The sequence below is a fragment of the Larimichthys crocea genome, chromosome XIV (genome assembly GCF_000972845.2).
Source record: "Larimichthys crocea isolate SSNF chromosome XIV, L_crocea_2.0, whole genome shotgun sequence".
Lineage (NCBI taxonomy): Eukaryota > Metazoa > Chordata > Actinopteri > Sciaenidae > Larimichthys > Larimichthys crocea.
In genome coordinates this window covers 2,226,561-2,247,426 of record NC_040024.1, presented here as the reverse complement: position 1 = coordinate 2,247,426, position 20,866 = coordinate 2,226,561, and the positions used below count along the sequence as shown (strand labels likewise).

At 40.4% G+C, this 20,866-nt stretch overlaps 4 protein-coding genes across 6 annotated transcripts in view; 1 reads left to right on the top strand and 3 right to left on the bottom strand.

Moving 5' to 3' along the window:
• Positions 1–637: 637 nt before the first annotated feature.
• LOC104924058 (ependymin) lies at positions 638–2,628 on the bottom strand. Its single transcript, XM_010737286.3, has 6 exons — positions 2,504–2,628; positions 2,275–2,309; positions 2,040–2,174; positions 1,768–1,960; positions 1,508–1,595; positions 638–1,029 (listed from the first exon to the last, which is right to left on the bottom strand). The coding sequence occupies exons 1-6, from the start codon at positions 2,571–2,573 to the stop codon at positions 912–914; spliced, it is 639 nt and encodes a 212-aa protein (XP_010735588.3). The 5' UTR covers positions 2,574–2,628; the 3' UTR covers positions 638–911.
• A 1,678-nt stretch (positions 2,629–4,306) lies between these two features.
• On the bottom strand, positions 4,307–6,238 carry LOC104924059 (ependymin-2). The gene is made up of 6 exons (XM_010737287.3): positions 6,076–6,238; positions 5,822–5,856; positions 5,611–5,745; positions 4,910–5,096; positions 4,737–4,824; positions 4,307–4,596 (listed from the first exon to the last, which is right to left on the bottom strand). Exons 1-6 carry the CDS (start codon positions 6,137–6,139, stop codon positions 4,467–4,469), a joined length of 639 nt encoding a protein of 212 aa, XP_010735589.2. The 5' UTR covers positions 6,140–6,238; the 3' UTR covers positions 4,307–4,466.
• Positions 6,239–7,414: 1,176 nt separating this feature from the next.
• Positions 7,415–14,470, bottom strand: alpk1 (alpha-kinase 1). The gene is made up of 15 exons (XM_027287686.1): positions 14,333–14,470; positions 13,523–13,723; positions 12,887–13,041; positions 12,610–12,808; positions 12,438–12,497; positions 12,256–12,342; positions 12,097–12,173; positions 11,889–11,984; positions 11,697–11,801; positions 9,784–11,518; positions 9,362–9,509; positions 9,126–9,288; positions 8,336–8,522; positions 7,997–8,254; positions 7,415–7,948 (listed from the first exon to the last, which is right to left on the bottom strand). Exons 2-14 carry the CDS (start codon positions 13,626–13,628, stop codon positions 8,043–8,045), a joined length of 3,330 nt encoding a protein of 1,109 aa, XP_027143487.1. The 5' UTR covers positions 13,629–13,723; positions 14,333–14,470; the 3' UTR covers positions 7,415–7,948; positions 7,997–8,042.
• A 763-nt stretch (positions 14,471–15,233) lies between these two features.
• LOC104924060 (RAS guanyl-releasing protein 2) overlaps positions 15,234–20,866 on the top strand; it is a 35,562-nt gene continuing 29,929 nt past the window's right edge. The window contains exon 1 of one of the 3 annotated variants that reach the window (XM_019262350.2): positions 15,234–15,822. The gene's annotated coding sequence lies outside the window, so the exon portion shown is untranslated. Of the gene's footprint in view, positions 15,823–16,385; positions 16,544–20,866 lie in introns of those variants that run through there. The other 2 variants (XM_019262349.2, XM_027287687.1) reach the window with 2 other exon arrangements.

Sequence of the window (20,866 nt, the reverse complement as noted above, 5' to 3'; positions counted from 1 at the left end):
ATGTAGTCACATCTAGCTTTACTGAAAACTCTACTCAAACCTTCTCTCTCTGTCTCAAAATGTGTTTTGTGAATTTGGGCTATACAAATAAAATTTGATTTGATTTGATGTATGTAAAGCAGTGTACATCGCGGGACATGAGAAATTCCAGAAGAATATTATGATTATGAAATGTAATCAAATCAAACAAACCTCACCACTACATGATATTAAATCCTGCACATTTCATGTTGAAAGCATACAAAGTAGTTCAATAAAACACAAGCAAATTGTGCAACACGTGTTGTCTGAAGTCACCTAGCATTACCTCCAAAACGAAGGGGTAACATATCAATTACTCAATTAATTAGTTTTTCGAGGATCAGTGTATGGAATTTAATAAAATCTAGTGGTGAGGTTGCACATTGCAACCAACTGAATACTCTGAAAGACACATACCATTAGTTTGGGCTGTGTGTGTGCCTAGCAGTCTTTGCCTGTAAGTCTTGAAATATACCGAATAGAATACATTTGTCATTGTTTTCATTAAATATTTGCAGTTTGCTGTATTATTTTACTTTGTTTTCACCACATCGCTCCCTCGATCACTGTCCAGCTCAACACATTTTTTTGTTACAAACGTACACAGACAAATGTGCAGGATCTCATTGAACATCTCATTTAATATCTTGAAGAACAAAAACCTCAAAATAGACACGTCTGAAATCCACCCTGTGATTATGTTTCTAATGTTAGAGCAAGTGAAATGATATAGTACATATCACTTCACCTGTATTTGTAATAACTGGTTGAATTAAGCACATATATTTTGTTGTTGAAATACACACAATGCAATGATTTCCATTAAAAAAGTAATAATGTAGTGCAAAGAGTCATATAGTCATCATCAAAGTGCACATTTCTGAAAAGCTTTAAAACAGGTTGAAGAAGGTTATTGGTTCCTCTCCACTCTCCAGCCGGGCGTCCTCACAGAAACTTGGAGGAATGAGATGTTGAGGGTCCACTAGTCCGATGATGACGTTAAAGAAGCTGAAGGTAAAAAACAGACAGAAATTTTGATGAAACCATCCAGACAGAAACAATGGATAGTTTAGAGTATGATGAGAGAATTAATGTCATAATGACAATTAGATATCAGGCCTTAAAGGCAATTTCCTGTTATTATTTTAGTTCAGGTTGAAAAAGACTGAGCTGTAATGAACGTAAGGCAACTAAAACATTAACAATTCTACAGCCGCTTTTAGAAATGTCCTTGTAATTTAAAAATATGAGGGAAGAGTTTGACATTTTAGGAAAGTGCCTTGTTTGCTGTGTGGTACAAACAATACAAAAATGCCATTGTGAATTTTTAAATTTTTTATTGTTTCATTCAAAATGATCGGTGGGCCACCCTATAGCAGGATGAGTATCTCTGGACTATAGTCTTTGTGTATATTTATTTTACTGTCAAGCTTCTCAAAAAGCCTTAGGTGAGAAAATGTGTACAGTGTCACATGTATGCACTGACCTGACCACCACCCATCCACTTTTTTTGCTGTGAAACAGAGTGCTGACTGGAATGCATCCAAACTCAGTGACCGTGCTCATGTACTTTGCTGCAGAAACAGAAGTTGATCACGAGTGTGTTAAGACAACACGACCAGACAAACAGGTTAGTGAGCATTAAAACAATGGGGGGAAAAAATCACAGAAAGTCATGCGCTACCGTGCACCACATGACTTTGTCATTTTTTCTGTCTAATTTCCTCTAGTTACAGCTTACTGTACCTGGTCCCTCTTTCAGCTTCAGCTCTCCTGCCCAGGTGTTGACCAGGACTCCCTGTCCAGGACCAGAGGAGCTTCCCAACACAACCTGTCCCAGCAGGGAGGCACTCTGTGGGATCTCCAGCGGGTGGAATTCTACACTGAGTGGCTTCTTGCTACATGTGCGGTTCTTGTAGTTAATCTTGTACATGACACCCTGAGGACAGCATGGCATTAAACATTTATGTTGCACATGACAGCTTCTGTTGTAGATGTCATTGCTATGTTGTCATTACCTCTTTGTAGAGAAGAAGTAGATCAATGTGGAACGTCTTATTGTTAAAAGATCCAACCTCTCTGAGGTGGATGCGCTTTCTCAGAGCATCATAGCTGTACTTGGCAAAGCCCATGAGCTTCTCATTTTGAGTGGCCTTGGAAAAGGTTCAAACCGAAAGTTTACACAGTTGCATAATTACTTGTGGTTGTATAATGAAATTATTATGATTAGTATGTTAAGAGATCAAAACTCACCACAGAGAAGCTTCCTGTCAGCAGTGGTGGAGATGCTGACAAAATAAAATAGGTTGTTTTAAATGTAACATTAACATCGCAGCTGTGCTGATCTTGTAACATAATATTTGCCAATAGATGCTGAAGCAAAACCAGAACAGCATGATCGCTGTTTATAGGGAGTAAATAGCTGAGATTGGAGGGATTCTGCAGAAGGAAAACTAAAAAATAACATCTCTGTTGTACTTACTGCATTGCTTTGGTCTCGGAGAGGCCAGGCCGCCCACTGACAGGCACACAAACAGGATGAGGGCTCTCATGCTGTCCGATGGTTGTTACACTTTCTCTCTGCACACCGAGGCAAATATGTTGCCACTTCAGAGTGCTCACTTCCTTATAAATGAACAGGTGAGACTCCAAATCTTTATCCACTCCCAGGTTTTCTTCAAATCCGTCGTAGCTTATGCACGTCAGTTAGAATAAAGCTAAAATGCTGTGGGTTTGAATCTGGCTGAAAGTGTTTATTACACGATCTCTTTCCACCAAAAAAAAGTTTAACCTGAGCTAAATTCAAATATTTTGATTTCATGGGAATTTAAAAGAGGAGACTTTGGGTTTTTTTCTCACATTTTTCTCTTGTACCGTCAAATCATTTCTATATAATCATCAAATAATCAACTTCCTAATAATGTGGATATATTCACTGTGGCAGTCCAACAGCCCTTTTGATTGTGAACCTCTGGGAAATGATGCAGGCAACGCTGTTCTTTACTTAACTCTTTATTTGCATTCATTTACATGACCAGACCAACATACCCATAAAATATGATACATTACTCTAGAGGTTGTGTTTTTTATTTAAAGGTTTACTGCTCAAAGAACCTGGAAAGATGAAATAATGCTCTTGGGGGTTGACAAGGTTAAAAGAACCAGACGTTATTTAAAGTAGCCCATCAGTTAATGCTGTGAAACAAGCTGAGAAAGTCTACTGGCTCGTCTTCAGCCGACCGGGGTCCGAAATCCCAATCACGTTGTTGAAGAAGCTGATGAACAGAACGACAGTGACATAACAATTACTTTACTGTATGATTCTGATTTTTCAAAATAAGACATTCATCACAAAAGCATTTTTCACACTGATGTAGGATCGTTTCCAAAGATAACATGACAGACAGGAACTCTTTTCATTCTAATGAACGTGTGTATCATGTGATATTCTGTACAGATGTGGAATGACTTGTTATGGTTTGACTTGACCCTGTAGGTCGTTAGAGACCTCTCACAGACTTCAGAGTCGACTCAACTTCTATCTTCCATTCTTACCCTGACCCTGTTATATTCTTCTGGTGTACTAACGTGATTCACACCTGTCTGAAAATACTGAAAACTTGTGGTAAACACTGTTCACCATTTGACTGAGTGAAAGAGGAAGCTAAAGAGACGTGTCACCACGTCTTCCTGCCACCAGACGATACTGATTCATCTTCATACTCCAGCTGTCCATCCATCCATCCACCCATCCATCAACCATAGTCCTTTGCTCTTCATCCCCCACACCCATCCCCCCCATCAGTACATCATCTTGTATATGCAATATATAATAATATGCATGAAACTATTCTAGATTCATTTCCCTATTGTTGTGGTCTTTGTTAGTGAAGTACAACTTGTCATTACAACAAAAAAAATACAGCTTGAGTGAATCTACTTACTGACTTTGCTAAATCTTATGTATAAATTATGATGTATAAATGATAGGTTATGACGTATCCACACATTTATTTATTTATTTGTTCTTGTAAGTGCTGCTGGCTGTACATGCTGATGCAGTTAGGCATGTCAGACTCGGTAAATCACTGTTACTTATACCAGTTTTCACAAAAATCAAAAAAATTTTTTTTTTTTTTTAAAGTATTAGTCATGGTTCATTCATTTTTCTGTTGTCACAAGACATTTGGCAATGTATAGTATGAACTATTTTTGTCATGCTTAATTTTTGTTTTGATATTACAATGCTGTCTATTGTATGTTAGAGACAAGAAAGTATATGCAATTTTTTGTATTCTTGTATTTTTATTGGTAAACTGAAAACACAACATTGTATCACCTTTTAAATGTTTGACAAACAATTGGCTTTAATATCTGGATACTGGAAAGAGGAAATAATGCTCTTGGGGGTTAACAAGGTACCAGACATTATTTAAAGGAGCCCATCAGTTAATGCTGTGAAACAAGCTGAGAAAGTCTACTGGCTCGTCTTCAGCCTTCACCTCTGCACCCGTGCAAAAGTCTGGAGGGTTGAGCCGACCGGGGTCCGAAATCCCAATCACGTTGTTGAAGAAGCTAATGAACAGAATGACAGTGACATAACAATCACTTTACTGTATGATTCTGATTTTCAAAAATCAGTGCCAGACCTCTCACTATTACACCGTGCTTTCTGCTTTATAGAGTTTACATTGATGATTTTGATGTAAACTAACCTTGTCATCATCCATCCAAACTGATCAGTGTTGTACGCTGTGCTGACAGGAATGCATCCAAATTCAGTGACTGTGCTGATGTACTTTCCTGTAGAATCAGAAATGAAAACGGTTAACAACCTGGGACTAATGAATTCTAAGTTCTCAGTCCTAACCATTACAAGATGTCTGACCTGCTTTTTGGGGCAAATCTCCCATCCAAGTGTTGACCAGGAGTCCTTCTCCCGGTGCAGATGAGCTGCCCAAAATAACCTGGCCCAGCAGAGATGCATCTTTTGGGACTGCCCAAGGCTGGAAGTCATCTTTCAGAGCCTTTTTCTTGCATGTACGATCATGTTCGTTAATTTCATACATGGTAGCCTGATGGATGAAAGTTGTGGATTGATTGATTATTGATTGATGACCATTGCTTATTTTGATTGATTAGACAAAAAAAAAGATTGATTGATATAGAACAAGTTAATATTAAAACGACTCAATTAAAACTGTAACGTTACATTACTCTTTATGCATCTGTACAGTCATATAAATACTTACATTTAGATTAATGTTATATATTTAGTCATACCCAGACAGATACACGCCATTATCATGAACTCTATTACAGATTTTGGCTTTGCTGATATGATGAGCAAACTATCGTTCCTCATGTAAATTACTTGCAAGCTCCACATAAATTTTGCACTCACGTCATTTTTGGGGCAGACAATGATAACATTTTCTGAATCAGAATTCATATTTATAGTGCTATACATTTTGTTCAAATAGCAGATCTCTTTGCTTCTATTTAAAAAAAAAATGATTTTCTTTCATTTTTACTTCTGGTCTCTCTAAGATAAATATTTATGATTGTTCATGTCATTGCTTTGGTCACCTGTCTGAAGAGCATAAGAACGTCATAGGTGAAGGTCTTATTCTGAAAGGTGCCCAGCTCGCTGATCCGTACCCGCTCTCCCAGTAAATCATACAGATATTGGCCGTAAGCCCACAGCTTCTCATTCTGTGTGGACTAGAGAAAGATGATGTGAGTAAGTTTACATCTTGCTCTTTCACGTATTTTGCATAGTCAATGAAAAAACACTCACCACACTCAGGGCTCCACTCATAAGAGGAGGACTTGCTGTATTATGGGGGAAGATGAGTGAGATTCATTAACAAAAACAAACACAGTAAGACAGCATTAAATAAGCATGATCACTGTCTGATTAAGCAACACTGACATTACAACTACTCTTGAGTAGTGAAAAGACATAAAATGACATAAGAAAGAAGAAGTGAGAAATCTATTCCTACAATCACAATCAAAAACACATTGATCTCTCTCTGTTGTTTTACTTACAGCACGGGTGAGGCTTCTGGGCCAGGCAGACCGCCAGTAAGCACGTCAACACCAAGAGTCTCATATTTTAGGATTCCACGCGCCTGTTTTCAAGCAGCAACAAACTGGTGCGCATGAAGGAGGTCACTTGCTTATAAATGCAGAGACTAACGCTCCACGCACAGGAACTTCTGCTTCCGGGTTTTATTTTTAACCCTTGTCATGAAAGCCAAACCAGTACAAAGGCTGACATCAAGATAAAAGGCCATAAAAGCCAGCATCTCCCCAACAAATGACATCACTTTTATTCTAAGTAGACTGCAGGCTGGTTAATGTTTTTCATAGAGGAGATGACTGTTCAAATGTAGAAGTGTAAATGAATCTGATTTTACAACCAAACTAAGAAAATATTTACCTAAAATACATGAGACAGTATGATCAGTGACAAATGTTCATAAAATGCCACTTTTTCATTACGTGCATGTGAACAAAGTGAGTGTGAGGTGTGTGCACAGTGGGCCAGAGGTGAGGAATGTTGTTTGTGTCTACAAAAGAAGGAGGCTTATAAACCCAGAACTGGATTTTGGCTGAATGGAGAGGAGGCTCATGTGTGCTATTACCCTTATGAATTACATCACTGTCATATGATCTGGAGATGGTGTGATTGCAGTCATTATAGTACCTGAATGTCACACAGATCATCGAGGCTAAGTGTCACCATATTGCCCTTCTTATTCATTCAATATTTACAATTTTCAATGCTACAACAGATTTACAATGATATTATACACTTTGGATGACTTGCAATCATACATTAGAATATGTATAACATGAGGGTGATATATGTTCTCCTTCATTATCATCTGGTTATATTAATGTGTGTATATTTTCCATTTTTTGCTGAATCACACACCCCTGTGATAAAAAGAGCAGGACAATACTTTGTTATCATGATCTAGTTAATACATAACTACATAATTTAAAATTTGGAACAAACATCAAAACATCATTGACAAACACAAAGACCTAATGGTGAGTAACAGTCACTTGACAGTCGGCTGATCAGTTGCTCAGTTTTATTGCATATGACCTTTGATTGATAGAATTTACAGAATCACTCCTTCACTTATACACCTAATTAATCGCAATTGCTTTATCTTTGAACAAAGATAAAGTGAATCTGCAGTGAATCTGAAAAGCAAGGATGTTAATAGAGGCGATGAAAGTTCAGAACTGCACAGTGCTGTGATGGGAACTTCTCAGAAAGGTTGAGCTTTTCACCTGACATTCAGCGTCAGGTGACTCCTGCACTGCCAGTCTAGTTAGACAGCAATCCAGCCACACAGAGAGGACGCCATGATTGAGAACAAAGACTTTATTTCCAAAACAAAACAGCACAAAAATATTTTATTATTTATTTCAGCCGGAAACTAAACTGTAAATCATGCAATGATTGCAACATCTCAGAGACTGGCTTATCGTTGTGTTCAGAGTGTTTAGTGTATTAGATTGTTAACCATGTAGAGAAAGATATCATTTAAATGACATCTAAGTTAATGGTTCAAATATTTAGCACCATTAATGTAATGCAGTTACAATATATTCATAATTTTTTTCATTTGATCTTTTCTTTCAGTGGCATACCCCTCACACCCACCACTCTTTTGAAAACTCTGTACTCTTTCAGTAGCACAAAAATTTATTCAGTTAAATTCCTAAATTATCCAGATTTTAAAATGTTTTACCTCAAACCTCCTCACTTCTATAACTGTTGAGCAAAAAATGTAGTGCTATATTTACATAGGGTCTAAAGAGTGTCTAAAGTTATCAGAATTAGCTGGAAAACAAAGTTTGCATCAGTTGTAAATAGAAAAGAGAGTATAGTACAACATACTTGCCTAACCGGCAAATTACTCATATTTTAAAAGCTAAAGATATATTTTTAAAATCACTTAATTTGAATGCAAACACTCAACGTCAACATCTCCTCAAGGTTTCGGAGGCAGAACATATGTTGGTGTGTCCACTGGACGTAGTTTGAGCAGATGGCAAATGTCATTGCACTCAGGTCCATGTTGCTCTTTCAGAAAGTACCCGAGGCCTGTGTCAGCAAAGTTGCCTTTGCCTTTGGATGTCTTGGTGGAGTGAATCTGGGGGTCAGTGAGATAGGTCAACCCTTTGCCATTGGCTGTCACCCACCCTGTAAGAAAAAAGAGGGATGTTAATGAGTTCACAGCTACTGTAAGAAGAAAACTATCAGTGATCAGTGGCACAGACGCACCTTGTAGGTCTACAACAACTTCCTTGCGGTCAGAGAACAGGTACGTAAAGTGTCCAAAGGCAAGGCCATATTTTGTAGCCTGGAACCTCATGTCCTTCTCTACGGTGTTGTTGGTCAGTTTTACAAAGTCTCCAAGCATGTAGGGCTCCACTGTTACACAGCCGACAATCTCATTTCCATTTAAAAGCTATTAGGTACAGAAAACAAGAGAGATGTTAGGTATTTAAAGCCAGTCTTTGTATGTAATCTATTAAAATGGCTGCAAAAATACAGAGTCTATTTTGCGTAGTATAATTTTCTTCTGTCATCCAAAGGATTTTTATGTCTACATGTAATTATATGTGGTGTATTGCAGTCTGTGTGTTACTGTATATTGTTTCATTTCAGAAGAGGCATTTATGCCCAAAGGGTAAATTCAATCCAGAATACAAGTTACTTTATTGGTCCAGTTCATTCCAGAGCAGAGACAATTAAAAGAATATTTGCCACTAAGCTGTTATCTCATAATTAAATTCTAGACTAAGAACCAGGTAAATATTTGCTCTCCAACTGTCATGAGAGTACATTTGTAGCTGGTATACTGGGGGTATTACATTTGAATTTCAACCAAAATTGCTTTAAGGCTGCTGCTGGCTATTGTGCACTCTGCTGGCTGTATGTGTAGCGGGTACTATTAAAGTTACTATTACTATTACTATGAATTAAATAATTTGTATTTTAACACAACATCTGCTATTTCTACTTTATTATTTTATCAGGTGGTCATTTTGTCTTCACGATTTGGTCTCACCAATAGTGCTTCCGAAGGAATGAAGAAGATCTGAGCCATGACTTCCTTGTCATAAAGGCTCTTATTGAATTCAGTCACATAGTACTGGGCTGTCATCTGTCTTTCCACATCTTTCAGGTGAAACTGGATCCCCTTTGGTTTCAAGTAATCTTTTCCCACATATCTAAGGACAAACAGACAAAGTGAGTGTAAAAGTCATCATGTTCAGGTTGTGCCTACAATATGTAGCTGCGTACCTGCTTAACCTCTCCTCTTGGTGTAAAAACTGTAACCATATTGCTTCTCTCTGTTTGCCCTCCTTGCCCATCAGCTCCCCAATGTAAATGCAGGTCTCCCTGGCTGTCCACAGTCCTGTGGCTTTGGAGAACTTTAAATGAAGAGCATCTAATAGAAATTACATTAAGAGATTAGTACACAGTTGTAATCAATATTCCATTTACTCCTTAAAGCATGGATGGGTTTCTACATATAAACAACTGTGTCACCAGTCACTACAAATAATCAATCAAAATGAATGGCAATCCATGCAGTAGTTGTTGAGACATTTCAGCCTGGACCAAAATGGTGAACTGACAGACCAACATTTCCATCCTTAGAGACATATTGTTACTCGGGCTAAAAAGATGTATTGATGATGGAGACAGTAATTCAAACTTACTGTAGGCAGTTCTGTAATTGTTGAGTTTGAATTGTGTCTTGTCACTGTGCAATCTCTTCAGCAGACAGTCATGGCAAACTCCAGCCAGTAGAGCTTGGTAATCCTGCTGTGACAAAAAGTACTGTCTCTCTGGATCAACACCAGCTACAGTTCTTAGGCAGCTGTAGCACAAGGGGTTCTTCCTGTGAGGGACGTTCACTTCTTTATGACATTGGACTCCCCCTTGACTTTCCTCCAGCATCTCAAATGAACTCTCTGAGGAAGGTTCAGTGGAAGCATACTGTTCTGGGACAAAGTGGGAAAGGTTTGAGTTTGGGGTTGCTAAGGAGTTCTTGAAGGCAGGTTTTACAGACACTGACTCAGCTTCTCTGCCCATATTTGGGTCAACATGAAAGCTCTCCAGTGGTCTTGGCATGGATGAGGCTCTGAATTCCCATCCTGTTGTGTGGTTTTTGTGCATGGGCTCATGACCTGAATCGCTGGTTTGTGTTTCCAAGTAGAAGAAACTCCCATCAGATTCTGTTGAATTGCTGCTTTGGATGGTTCCTGCTTTTGATAGGATATTTGGCTGAGGTTTTTTGTTTATGTGGGAGTTTAGGTCAGCTGAGATTTTCTCCCATGACGAATGGGAACTGAAACTGTCACTGAGAGAGCTGGAGGATGTTCTTAGGGTTAGCTGGGATAAGGATTGTGATGCTCCTTCAGCTACTGATTGTTTCTGTGGCTCACCAACATCAGTTACCCATTCCTCCTCAGAGTCCTGAGTCTCTATATCAGCTTGTATCACTTCAAACTTCTCTGAATCACTACACACATCAGAGGAGGAAGTAGGAGGTCTTGGGGAACTGATACTAGGGGTAAAACCATGTAAGTCTTGCTTCTTGTTGGATTGTAGCATGCTGTCTGATCTATCATCATCAACCTCAGTAGGCGGACAGCTCTGGTTGCTTGCATTTGCATCACGTTCAATGGCAATACTCCCTGTGTAGCCACTGTTACTAGGCCTAGGAGACCCTGAACTACTCAAGGAGAAGTTCTGCCATGAAGAGCCAAGACTATCTGATGAATGTGAACCTCTCTGCTGTGGCTCCTCTCCTTTGGGTGCATCTTTTGACACTTTGCAGGATGCAGTGCTACATTCTGTGTTCAGTGTGCCAATGGTTGTCCCCAGTGCATAAGTACAAAGCCCTGACCCATCTATCTCATCTTTAGTGCCTTTACAGTTTGTGTTTGTTATTTCACACAGTGATGCATGATACTTTTGAAACCTTTGCATCACCTTGGCAAAACCTTCCAGAGTGAAATTCACAGATGTGTCTTTAATGTTTCTGTAGCTGTCAGGGATAAAAGACCCCTTGTCTGAATTATGAAGAGGTACCACATGCAACAGAAACTTGACTTGGTTGACCAGATGCATGATTTCGGCACAGAGGCTGTCTTTGTCCTGGGTATCTGCATCATAATCATAGAAATGTGCTAATGCTTTTTGGCAAGCTTGAGTTGCCTGTGCCACAACCTCCTGGGGGGCGCCAAGCCATTTGTGAGTGACAGTGAGAGAATAGGCAGCCTTGATGAAGGTATGAAGCTCCTGCTTGCTCGTAACCAGCTCGCCCTCTGCTTTGGTGAGCAGGCCAATTGAAAATGCCTCACTAGCCTGCAGGAGGAAAGACTGCCTTTGAGAGGCAGGACATTCCACTGAGAAACTGTACGATAACAAGCAGGTTCCTTGAGTTGCCTAAAGAAAAAGAGGTCAGAATAAGACAGAAGCTGCAATAAATAAAACGTATAACGCGATAAGACATTCTGTGTAAGCTCCCACTGTGTCAGATTTAGAAAATCTCTTTAGAAATTGATTCATGTCAATTGGAGGAAACCCTTAATCATGGGAGACAACCATCAAACCAACAACTTACCACATTAGTCAACACATAGAGTGAAGTGTACTGGCTGTATACGACAGCCATCTTTGCTGCCTGGGCTGCTGAAAGAAGACGATGACTCCCGTCCCCGAGTAGAGACTGCTCCAAACAACCAGACAGACATTAGATTAGAAAGTATTCAAAGCCAATAATATACAAAACAAACATTATATCGGTTAGACTTACCAAATCAATATTTGGATTTGCTGTAAAAACATGGAAGTCCTCATCATTCATTGACACCAATATGTTGGCCAGTATGCCAAGAGATGTGCTAATGCCCTATAAAAAATATACAGGCAGGCAGAGCAAAGGTTTATAACAGTGGATAAACTGTGATGTGCATGTTTACAAGCCTCATAAAGTGGCAGCTGCGATGACAATATCGGCTCACCTTTTTGTCAGGTTGAGGAAGTGCGTAGTAGCCGACCAAAGAAGCCCAGATTAGCTCTGCAGCCTCTAGCCACAGGCCTGAAACAGAGCACAAAAAAGCCACATTATCAACGTACCAGTGGAGCAGACTATTTTGTTTCTTTCCTGAAAGAGATCTTACCGAGCTTTTGCAAAATGATTCCACGCACTTGAACACTAACAGCCTGCACAAGAGCCCTGTCACTTTCAGAGTGGTACATCCAACAACCTGTATAAGAAAACAATTTTCCTTGTATACAGCTTGTAAAAACACAACATCATACATCACTACAAGCAATTAAAATGACACAGCGCAGAACCCACCTGTGGCCCCGCTATTGTTAATGAGACTGCTCAGTATGTATTCTGCCTTCTGTAGTTTGCCTGTCAGAAAGATAATTGTAGCATTCAATTTACGGCACTCAAGCTGTAACAAAAGCAAACATGAAAAATATCTCTATAAAGAACCTGCAGAGATATTGGTACTACACTGTACCAGAGTTAAGGGAGACTCTGGCTTGTCGTATGATCAGCTGGGGGGCCACAGGGGCGTCACGGTGGTGTTTGTGGAGCAGCTTGGTGATCTTCAGCAGTCGGCTGGACTCATCCGTCCAGTAAAGGAAGCGGTCGACTAAGAAGACCACCGCCAGTGCTGAGCGCGCCTCCTGAGCCACAATGGAAGCTTTGAGAAAAGCCTGGCAACACAGTAAACATGTTTAGAAAAATATATGCAACACCACAAGGAAACCATTACGAAGCTGTGTGGTTATTACCAGTAGCTGAGACAGGTGCTTGCTGATGAGGTCACTGAGGTTGGTCTTGTCATTGGCACTGACTGACTGCTTATACTGCCACTTCTCTGGCACAAAGGGCCACTTCATTTCCATAGCCTCCTGAAGGAGAGAGGCCAGTTCTGCACACAGTGAATCTACGGGAAATAAGTGGAACTTCATGAATCCAAGCACGTGGCCTACAACCTTGAAACTCTTCACTAAGATCATTCGTTCGATTTGTTTGATTTGACAGCATCATTTACAAAATAACAGAGAACAGACCTCCAAATGGTTGCGGATGGGACTCACTTCACACATGCAGAGTCACTTTGTGAATTTTAGCAGTTTTGGACAGTTTTAAGTATTTTGTTGCCTCTGTGTTAGCAGGTGATAATTCATGTCTAAATCAAAATAAAAATGAATTTTTCTTTTGGTGTTCAACATTTCTGTCCTTCCTTTAGTACAGGCATGTCGTATCTGCACTGGTTACCCTGAGCTCAGAAGGAGCTTATTATTAAGCACTGTGAGGATCTTATGGGAGCACAACTCCACAATCCTCTCCTCAGCCAAATCCTGATCTGAAACTCTCCCATACCCAAACGAAAATTGACCAAATATCACCATCTTGTGTCTGACCTCTGGAACTACAGTAGTTCAGCCTCTCTGCCTCAGTGGGCGGGGTGGACTCTCGAGCTGCACTGAGACACTCTCCCAGTAATTTCCCCACCTCCTGGCTGTCCATTCTGGTAAACAAATGTTGCCTGGGATGAGAGGGTGTCTCCCTGTTCTTGTATTACAGTGACTCAAGGAGGGGAATTCCATGGATTGATCACACTGCTGTTGAGAAAAGATTGCACCATCAGGTCTATTTGTGAATTTCAAAACATGAAGGTTTTGATTATTACATGATTAGGGTTAAAAAAAAGAAAAAAAGTACATAACAGAACAATTTAATCCCATTGTTTTCTTGTAATATTTTGTTTTTTGATTTAATTGAAATTCAAACGCGATGTCTTGTAATTTTATGGACAGTACACCTTTGCTGATGTGCTTCCATGAAACAATGTCTAATCTGATAAGACATTGGTTCATAGTCCTTTGAGAGAGTCTCAATGTGTCCCTGACATTTAACAACAGCTTTATAGAGACACATACAGTCACTTTTAATTACTTCAATGACAATATGTTGATAGCCTGCAGCAGATCTTCAGACATCATTGAGATATTATGTACAAAAATGTGTAAAAGTTGGTTGGGGTGTATGTATGAACTTGATCTCTGAGTCTGTAGTATTGTAATCTGACAATAGAAAAACACAACAGGAGTGGAAGTCACTGTTGTCTCAGTCAGCACATTTCAGTTATTATTCTTAAATTAAACTTTTTCCCCCTTATGCTGTAATCAGATTCATTAATGTTCATAATAAAGCCATTAAACAACACATACCGTCAGCCCAGGCTCCCTTCGTCTTCCTGGTAGGGCTGGACTATTGGTGCTGCCTTAAAATACAGTCGGAAATGTCGCAATTCCAACTGGAGAGCACTTGTAGCACGACTTCCAGCACCCTAGACGACAAGACGAGGGGAATACCAAAGGTCTAAGGAAACTCCCTCCAGTGTGCATAGATAAATTCCAATAAATTCCCAATGATCGGTTATAAGTATTCATTTAGTAAAGGACTTTCTTGACAGAAACCACTGTGATATTATAGACTAAGAAACAAACATTGTTCAGCACGTTTTTCTTTTTTCTTTTACAAAGACAAACAGCAGTGACGTGACTTTCAAGAGCCTTTAGTATTCTGTGAAATTAGTGAATATGAACACAATAACTTGTGTTTTTCACTTGTGATATGTCTGTGTCTCAGAGTTATCACTTACGCACCTTAACCCACATGACCTGAACGCAGCATGTGACGTTGAAGGGGGCAGAACCCTATCCTGTAGCAACAGGTAGGTCTATGTGTATGTACAATATCATATATACTGTCAATGGTGAAATGTATGAGAATGTAGAGAGATGTATTAAGTGTGGAGCCTTTGTGATGAGAATCATCCATAAACAGCAATGCAGCATATACTCTGCTTGTCATGCAGTGTAATAAATAAAGCCTAATTAATAAATGTACAGATTGCAAAGCCCTCTGAGGCAAATGTATTTTGTGACTTTGGGCTATACAAATAAAATTGATTTGATTTGATTTGATAAATGCGTGAATTCTTCCACTGCAGCAGCTGTGCCTCACACACTATGTAGTGTTTATTTTTTTTTGTCCATTCAGTGTATTCGAAGGCAGCACAATAACACAAGTGCACCACATGTCTGAGACTGATGACCAAGCTTTGATTGACAGGACGCGCTGATAACCCAGAGATCAATAAACCATAGACTGCGTAATGGTGCGTAGCAGCACGCACTACACAACAAGCATGTGGACATGTGGCGTTGCTGTGATACTACCAATAGGCGGGACTGTGGCTCTGCGGTGTGACTGTGACATGCACAGCTGGAACATAGCAGAGGGTTGGCACGCGTTCCAGCTGCGGCCAGATGATTGACTTCAGCTGCTACGCCGAAAAACATCACATCCATAAGTTGTTTCCGAGCGCACCGGGAGAAGACTTTTTTTTTTTTTTTTTGCGCATTGTAGGGTTAATGTGCCGTAAATAAAAGACCCGCATAGCTCACTCAGAGGACCATCAGCAACAACTCCCTTGGAGGGATCCGTGTGAGTCCCCCCTCTCTGATGGGTTCTTCTGGCTTTCGATCATCTCCGCGTCTCTCCGCATGACCTTGTGCTCCTGCTCCGAAGCCAAACAGACGTTTTGAGTTGAGTGTTGGCTGGTGATGTAACGCGTTTCAGCTCAGTGCTCACTTCACTACTGTTATCACTGTAGCCTCCTCTCACAGAGCATGGGACCCCTCAAACTCTAAAGGTAAGAAATGTGTCTTAACTTGCATGTTAGTACAAAAAAAAATGAGTCCACTTGAGCTTATATGGATGTTCTTTTGTTTTTGTTTCTTTTTACGCATGGCGCGTTTCAGACGTCTGGTCAGGCACTTGTGCGCTATTTAAAAGAAACCACAATGAAATGTTTGGTTCTGTTCTGTAGATCACGCCTTGATCAGTTCATATGCAAAACACTGGTTTGAATGTAACTGCACTCTGTGACTGATACTGTATTGCAGTGGTAGATCATGCGCGGACTTGCCTTCTTTGCACCATCGACCACAGCGATGCGAGACAATTCCACATAGACTCATTTGGGTGTCATGAAGGGGTTTTGTACTTTGTGTTTGGCAAAAGTACTCTTGCACTGCTCTTATCTCTCTAAAGACACGAGTTGCACAGCTGTCAAATATCTACTATCTGAATAAAAGAAATGAACGGGCCCGTGTGCAGTCATTTTCAGGAAGAGGAGCATCACTCAGTAGAGGAGAGGCAGATGGGGGACGCCTGTTCCTAAAATTAGATTGAGGGAGTGTCAGGGTCTTTAACTTGCTTTGATGGGCGTGAGAATGATCGTAAACAAAAGTCTGTCGACATGCAAAGTTATGGCTTTATCCATCTGGCAAAGAGGATGGGAGCAGGGAAGCTCAGTTTGAACCTGTTCCTTCAACCTTGATTCATCTTTTCATGGCTGGTAGTTTGCTGAGGTATGTACCAAATGGCACTGACACAGACTTTTCAAGGCTCTTGTTGATAACCAATGAACACCACTGTGATGAGAATTCTCCTTGACTGGAGAAGGGCAGCCGAGGCCACATTCCAGCTCACTGTGAGTCAGCCTTGGCTGCTGAATTATACAAGCGAGAGGTTAGATCTACCTTGCCCACTTTATTTTTGTTAACTTAGCCCCCTCATTACCTGCTCCAGCTGTCTGATTCAAGGTGATTTTCTCCCGCCGCCCTCGGAGCAGAAGGGATTAGGAGGCATCTTTGAGTGTCGAGGCTGCTGATTACTTGCTCTGTGGCGTCTTCGCTGGCTTCACCCCCATCTTATTTGCCCGTGTTTTGGTGTCAGAGCAGTGGGATTTGACTTGTAAGCTGTGTGACTAGCTGCAGAAAGTCTTAGCAGCTGTAGTTTTGCAGTCCATCAATGTGGGAGGTAGGAAAGTCACTTCAATGTTTTCCGTGTGGTTGTTTGGGCTAGAGCTGCATGTTGCTGATTAACTGTTCCTATTTTGAATATTGGACAAGCTTGCCTTGTGTGCACTTGTTCAACCAGAGAATGCAAAGTAGGCAGCCACCAACATCAGCCATAATATGTACTGTATAGTGCCCTGGCAGATAATTCTGTCACTAAAGCACAAATCAATAAAACAATTAGTCCAAAGTCTATTTCACCAGACCGTGGCTTATTTAATCCTGAGTTCCCTCAAAGTAACCCATGGCCTCTGATCTCACGTACCCAACAAGTGAAGTGGTGCTTGACTTAAAAGATATAGCTCTTTAAAAGGATTCAAAGCGACTCCAGTATACTGGTAAAATCAAGCCAAAGAGGTTCAGGAAAAAAAAGCCTCTGCATCTCTGTTTCTCCTTTCTCTCCTTCTCTGCCGCAGTGCAATTACTTCAGGCCACCCTTGATATTTAGCATCACTTCCAGCTACCTCCTCCACCTCAACCTGCAGCGGCGTCGCGCTTATCAGAAAAGCCAGCCATAATTGGATGTATTGTGTGCGGCTGCTGCCTTATACTGAAGGAACCAACAGCAACAAATCCGAGAGGAGGAGGAGAAGAGGAAGGAATACAACAAGGCAGAATGGAGGGACATAGTGAGGAAGAGGGAAACAAAACTCAATAATTACTGAGAGCAGACAAGAGCGGCAGTTCAGTGCTGGATGTTCGCCATCATTGGGGTGTACGGTCCAATGCACTTTCTGCCTCAGTCCATTATTATTAGCCAATACCATCAATTCTATCTGTACTACACTCTTAATTACCTGTGTTGACCTCTTCTCACTTTACCTGCTAGGTCGCATTTAGACCCAGCATGTTTGGAATCCTTCATTACAGTCAGGTGACAACAGTGGTGTTGAAATAACTGCACCCAGGCCACCACAGTTTGCAGGATTTCTTCAGAACTATGTGTTCGGAGTTTATTTTTAACCGATTCAAACACCACAGAGGAAAAAATTTTAAGGCATGCAGCATTAGATTTGGTTCCACTCCCACAGACTTGGCAGGACAACAGTGATTTAAAAAAAAACAACACAACATTTAATAAAAGCTCTAATTGTGAGTGCATGTGACCTCTCTTAACGCAAACACTTCACAAACTCATTTAAAAATTGTGGGGGGGAAAAAGTGTACTTCGACGTCCTCCCTTCTCTTCCTCTGTTCCTGGGATCTTTCTGTTTCTCTGTCACCTTTTCAACTCCCATGAAAGGGCACAGACCCTGTAAAATCTCAGCCTGTCAATGCGCTCTGCTCTCTTCACCTTTAAAGGCATGGCTGAAATGAAAGAGGGAGAGAGAGAGAGAGGGAGGCAGCAGCAGAAGAGTAGGAGACATAGGAGGGGAAGGTAGCTTGTGAGGGAAAGTGTTGGACTTGAAGAGCTATAAATCAAGCTGTGGCTGGAATTAAATCAGTCAGGCTGAAACGGAGTAGTGGATGAGCATGATGGAGGGTGGATCGAAAACACACTCGCTGCTGTATCTCAGCTAGTGTAGTGATTACTAAAGGCAGTGAATTAGCAATGATGGTGACTGCACGGGTGTGATTAATTAAGGTTTCAGTCGACGGGCATCCTTCTGTGCTACAGATGTTAGGCGTGCCTCATTTTCAGAAAGGGAATATAAATATGACTGAGTATAACGCCTGTGGTATCCTGCACCTGCAACCGAAAAAAAGGTGCAATCATTCCTCTGCCTGTTTTCATAGTCTGCAGTTTGTAATTTCTTATGCTCTTTATTTGAATGTGCACAATGAATGGTGCATTATGACTGCAGGAAATTGTGGGGTTTGTGGTCTGCTCAGGGATGCAAGCTGTTTTAGGGAGGAATACATAAACAGGAACTGGCCAGAGATACTGCTGTTGAAAAAGCCTGCGGGGATAATGAAGAGGCTGGATAGGTGAATGTGAAACTAGCATTCACATATAACATGAAACTAGTTCAGAGTCACTTGTGTAAAAAAAACAAACATTGTATAGCTCAGTGAGTGCAGCACTGACAGACAGGAGGAAATGAAGCAGATAAACACTGCAGAGGACAAATTAGTCTCTAGATGTATGCGCCCTGTTCTTCAAACCACAGACATTTCTTAGAAAACCTCAGGATTCAGCATCACTTGGCGTCTGAGCATATACTGTATCTGTTTTCCTGCAGCTCCACAGCCTTTTATCTCTGTTTGTCTGCATGGATGGTGGGTTTGGAACTGGCTTACATCTGCACTGGGAATTGCTAGATAAAAACTGCTTTGGAAAAAATAATAATTAGGATCATATTTCATTTGGTAACTTTTTATTTGATTGTTATTATTTTTGAAACAAACTACGTTTTGTATTGTATCAATGTAGTCACTCAGAAAAAAAACAAGCACAACATGAAACTTAACTCCAAAGGAATAGTTCAACATTTTGGGAAAGATGCTTTATCCCTTCTGTGAGTTAAGTGAGTGATCAATACAACTTCCATATGAAGCTCTTTGTTTTTATACTGATTAAACATATGAAATATAACATGTCGACTGGTGAGCTTTAGAGGTGCTAGAGGCTCTAGAGTGGTATCATCATTTCTAGGTCCAGTCTGTCAGATTTAGGGACTTCAATTCCAGAATATGCCAGCGATATAATAATAATATTCATAGTTATGTTTTCATTAGTGTATTATCACTTGAACTTAAGAATGATAATGTTTTGTTATGTTGTTTAATATCTACAGACGTCACAGGTCCTCTTCCACACAGTCAGGTTGAACCGACATGTTTTGCCGCCACTGTGGTTCTTCCTTCACACTACAAAAGAGTGGGTGAAATGAAGGAGTTCAGCAATCTGCAACTACACTGCTAAATGCAATTAAAATCCTACATTATGCTCCTTTTTTTTGGTCTAGCTATTAATCATTTTTCCACTCAAATCATGCTTTCCCAGCTAAATGTATTCTTCTCGCAAAGAGAAACATGTAAGTTTGCTCTAACGTCATCACAATTTGGAATTTGTTCACAGGAGGTGAAACACTTGGTAACAACAGGAAGTGAGGCTGAGGTTCAGCATTGCAGAAAAGCAGTAAACGAATCCTGGCTGTGGTACGCGCTGAAATTAATAGACGGTTGGCAAAGTCCTGGGTGTTGTCTGTGAGAAACAATCTCTAAGCCTCTGTTACGAAAGTTGATTTGTCACTTTTGCTGTTTTACACAGTACGCCACATGGCCCCATGTTTCACTCATCACACAGCAGGAGTTTGAGAAGGAAGTGTGTGTGTGTGTGTGTGTGTCAGCGAGATAACTGCTGACAGAGCGAGAAAAAAAAAAGAGACAAAGAGGAGAAAAAAAAACCATTAGAAAAAGAAAATTAGATTGTTTGTAACAAGTGTGGACACGTTCATATACTCACCACATTTTGCACATGCATATCAACACATACGAACACACCCTTCCGGTATTTGTTATGAAGCAAACTTTCACATCTGGTAAAAGGACAGAAGGTTGAGCAGGAAGCCTCAAAACAAAGCAGTAAAAACAGCCTGACACAATGATACATTGTTGTGTTTGGGGGCAGATATTATAACAGCGCATGGGATCCACAGCAATGCCCTTTCTGTCCCACACATTACATTTTTCATTTGAAGTCAGAAAGTTGAGATGTGAGATGTAAGAGTGTGCCAGATGTGGAACAGGATGCGTGACTTTTTTCTTTTTGGAGGACGCAATAAAACATTACACTCTGCCAGCTGCTACGTCCCAGCAAGACACTGTGAAATTTTCTCCATAACTTCCTTCTGTTTTCAAGAGTCTAGAAAAAGTCCTGCTTGCTTCATT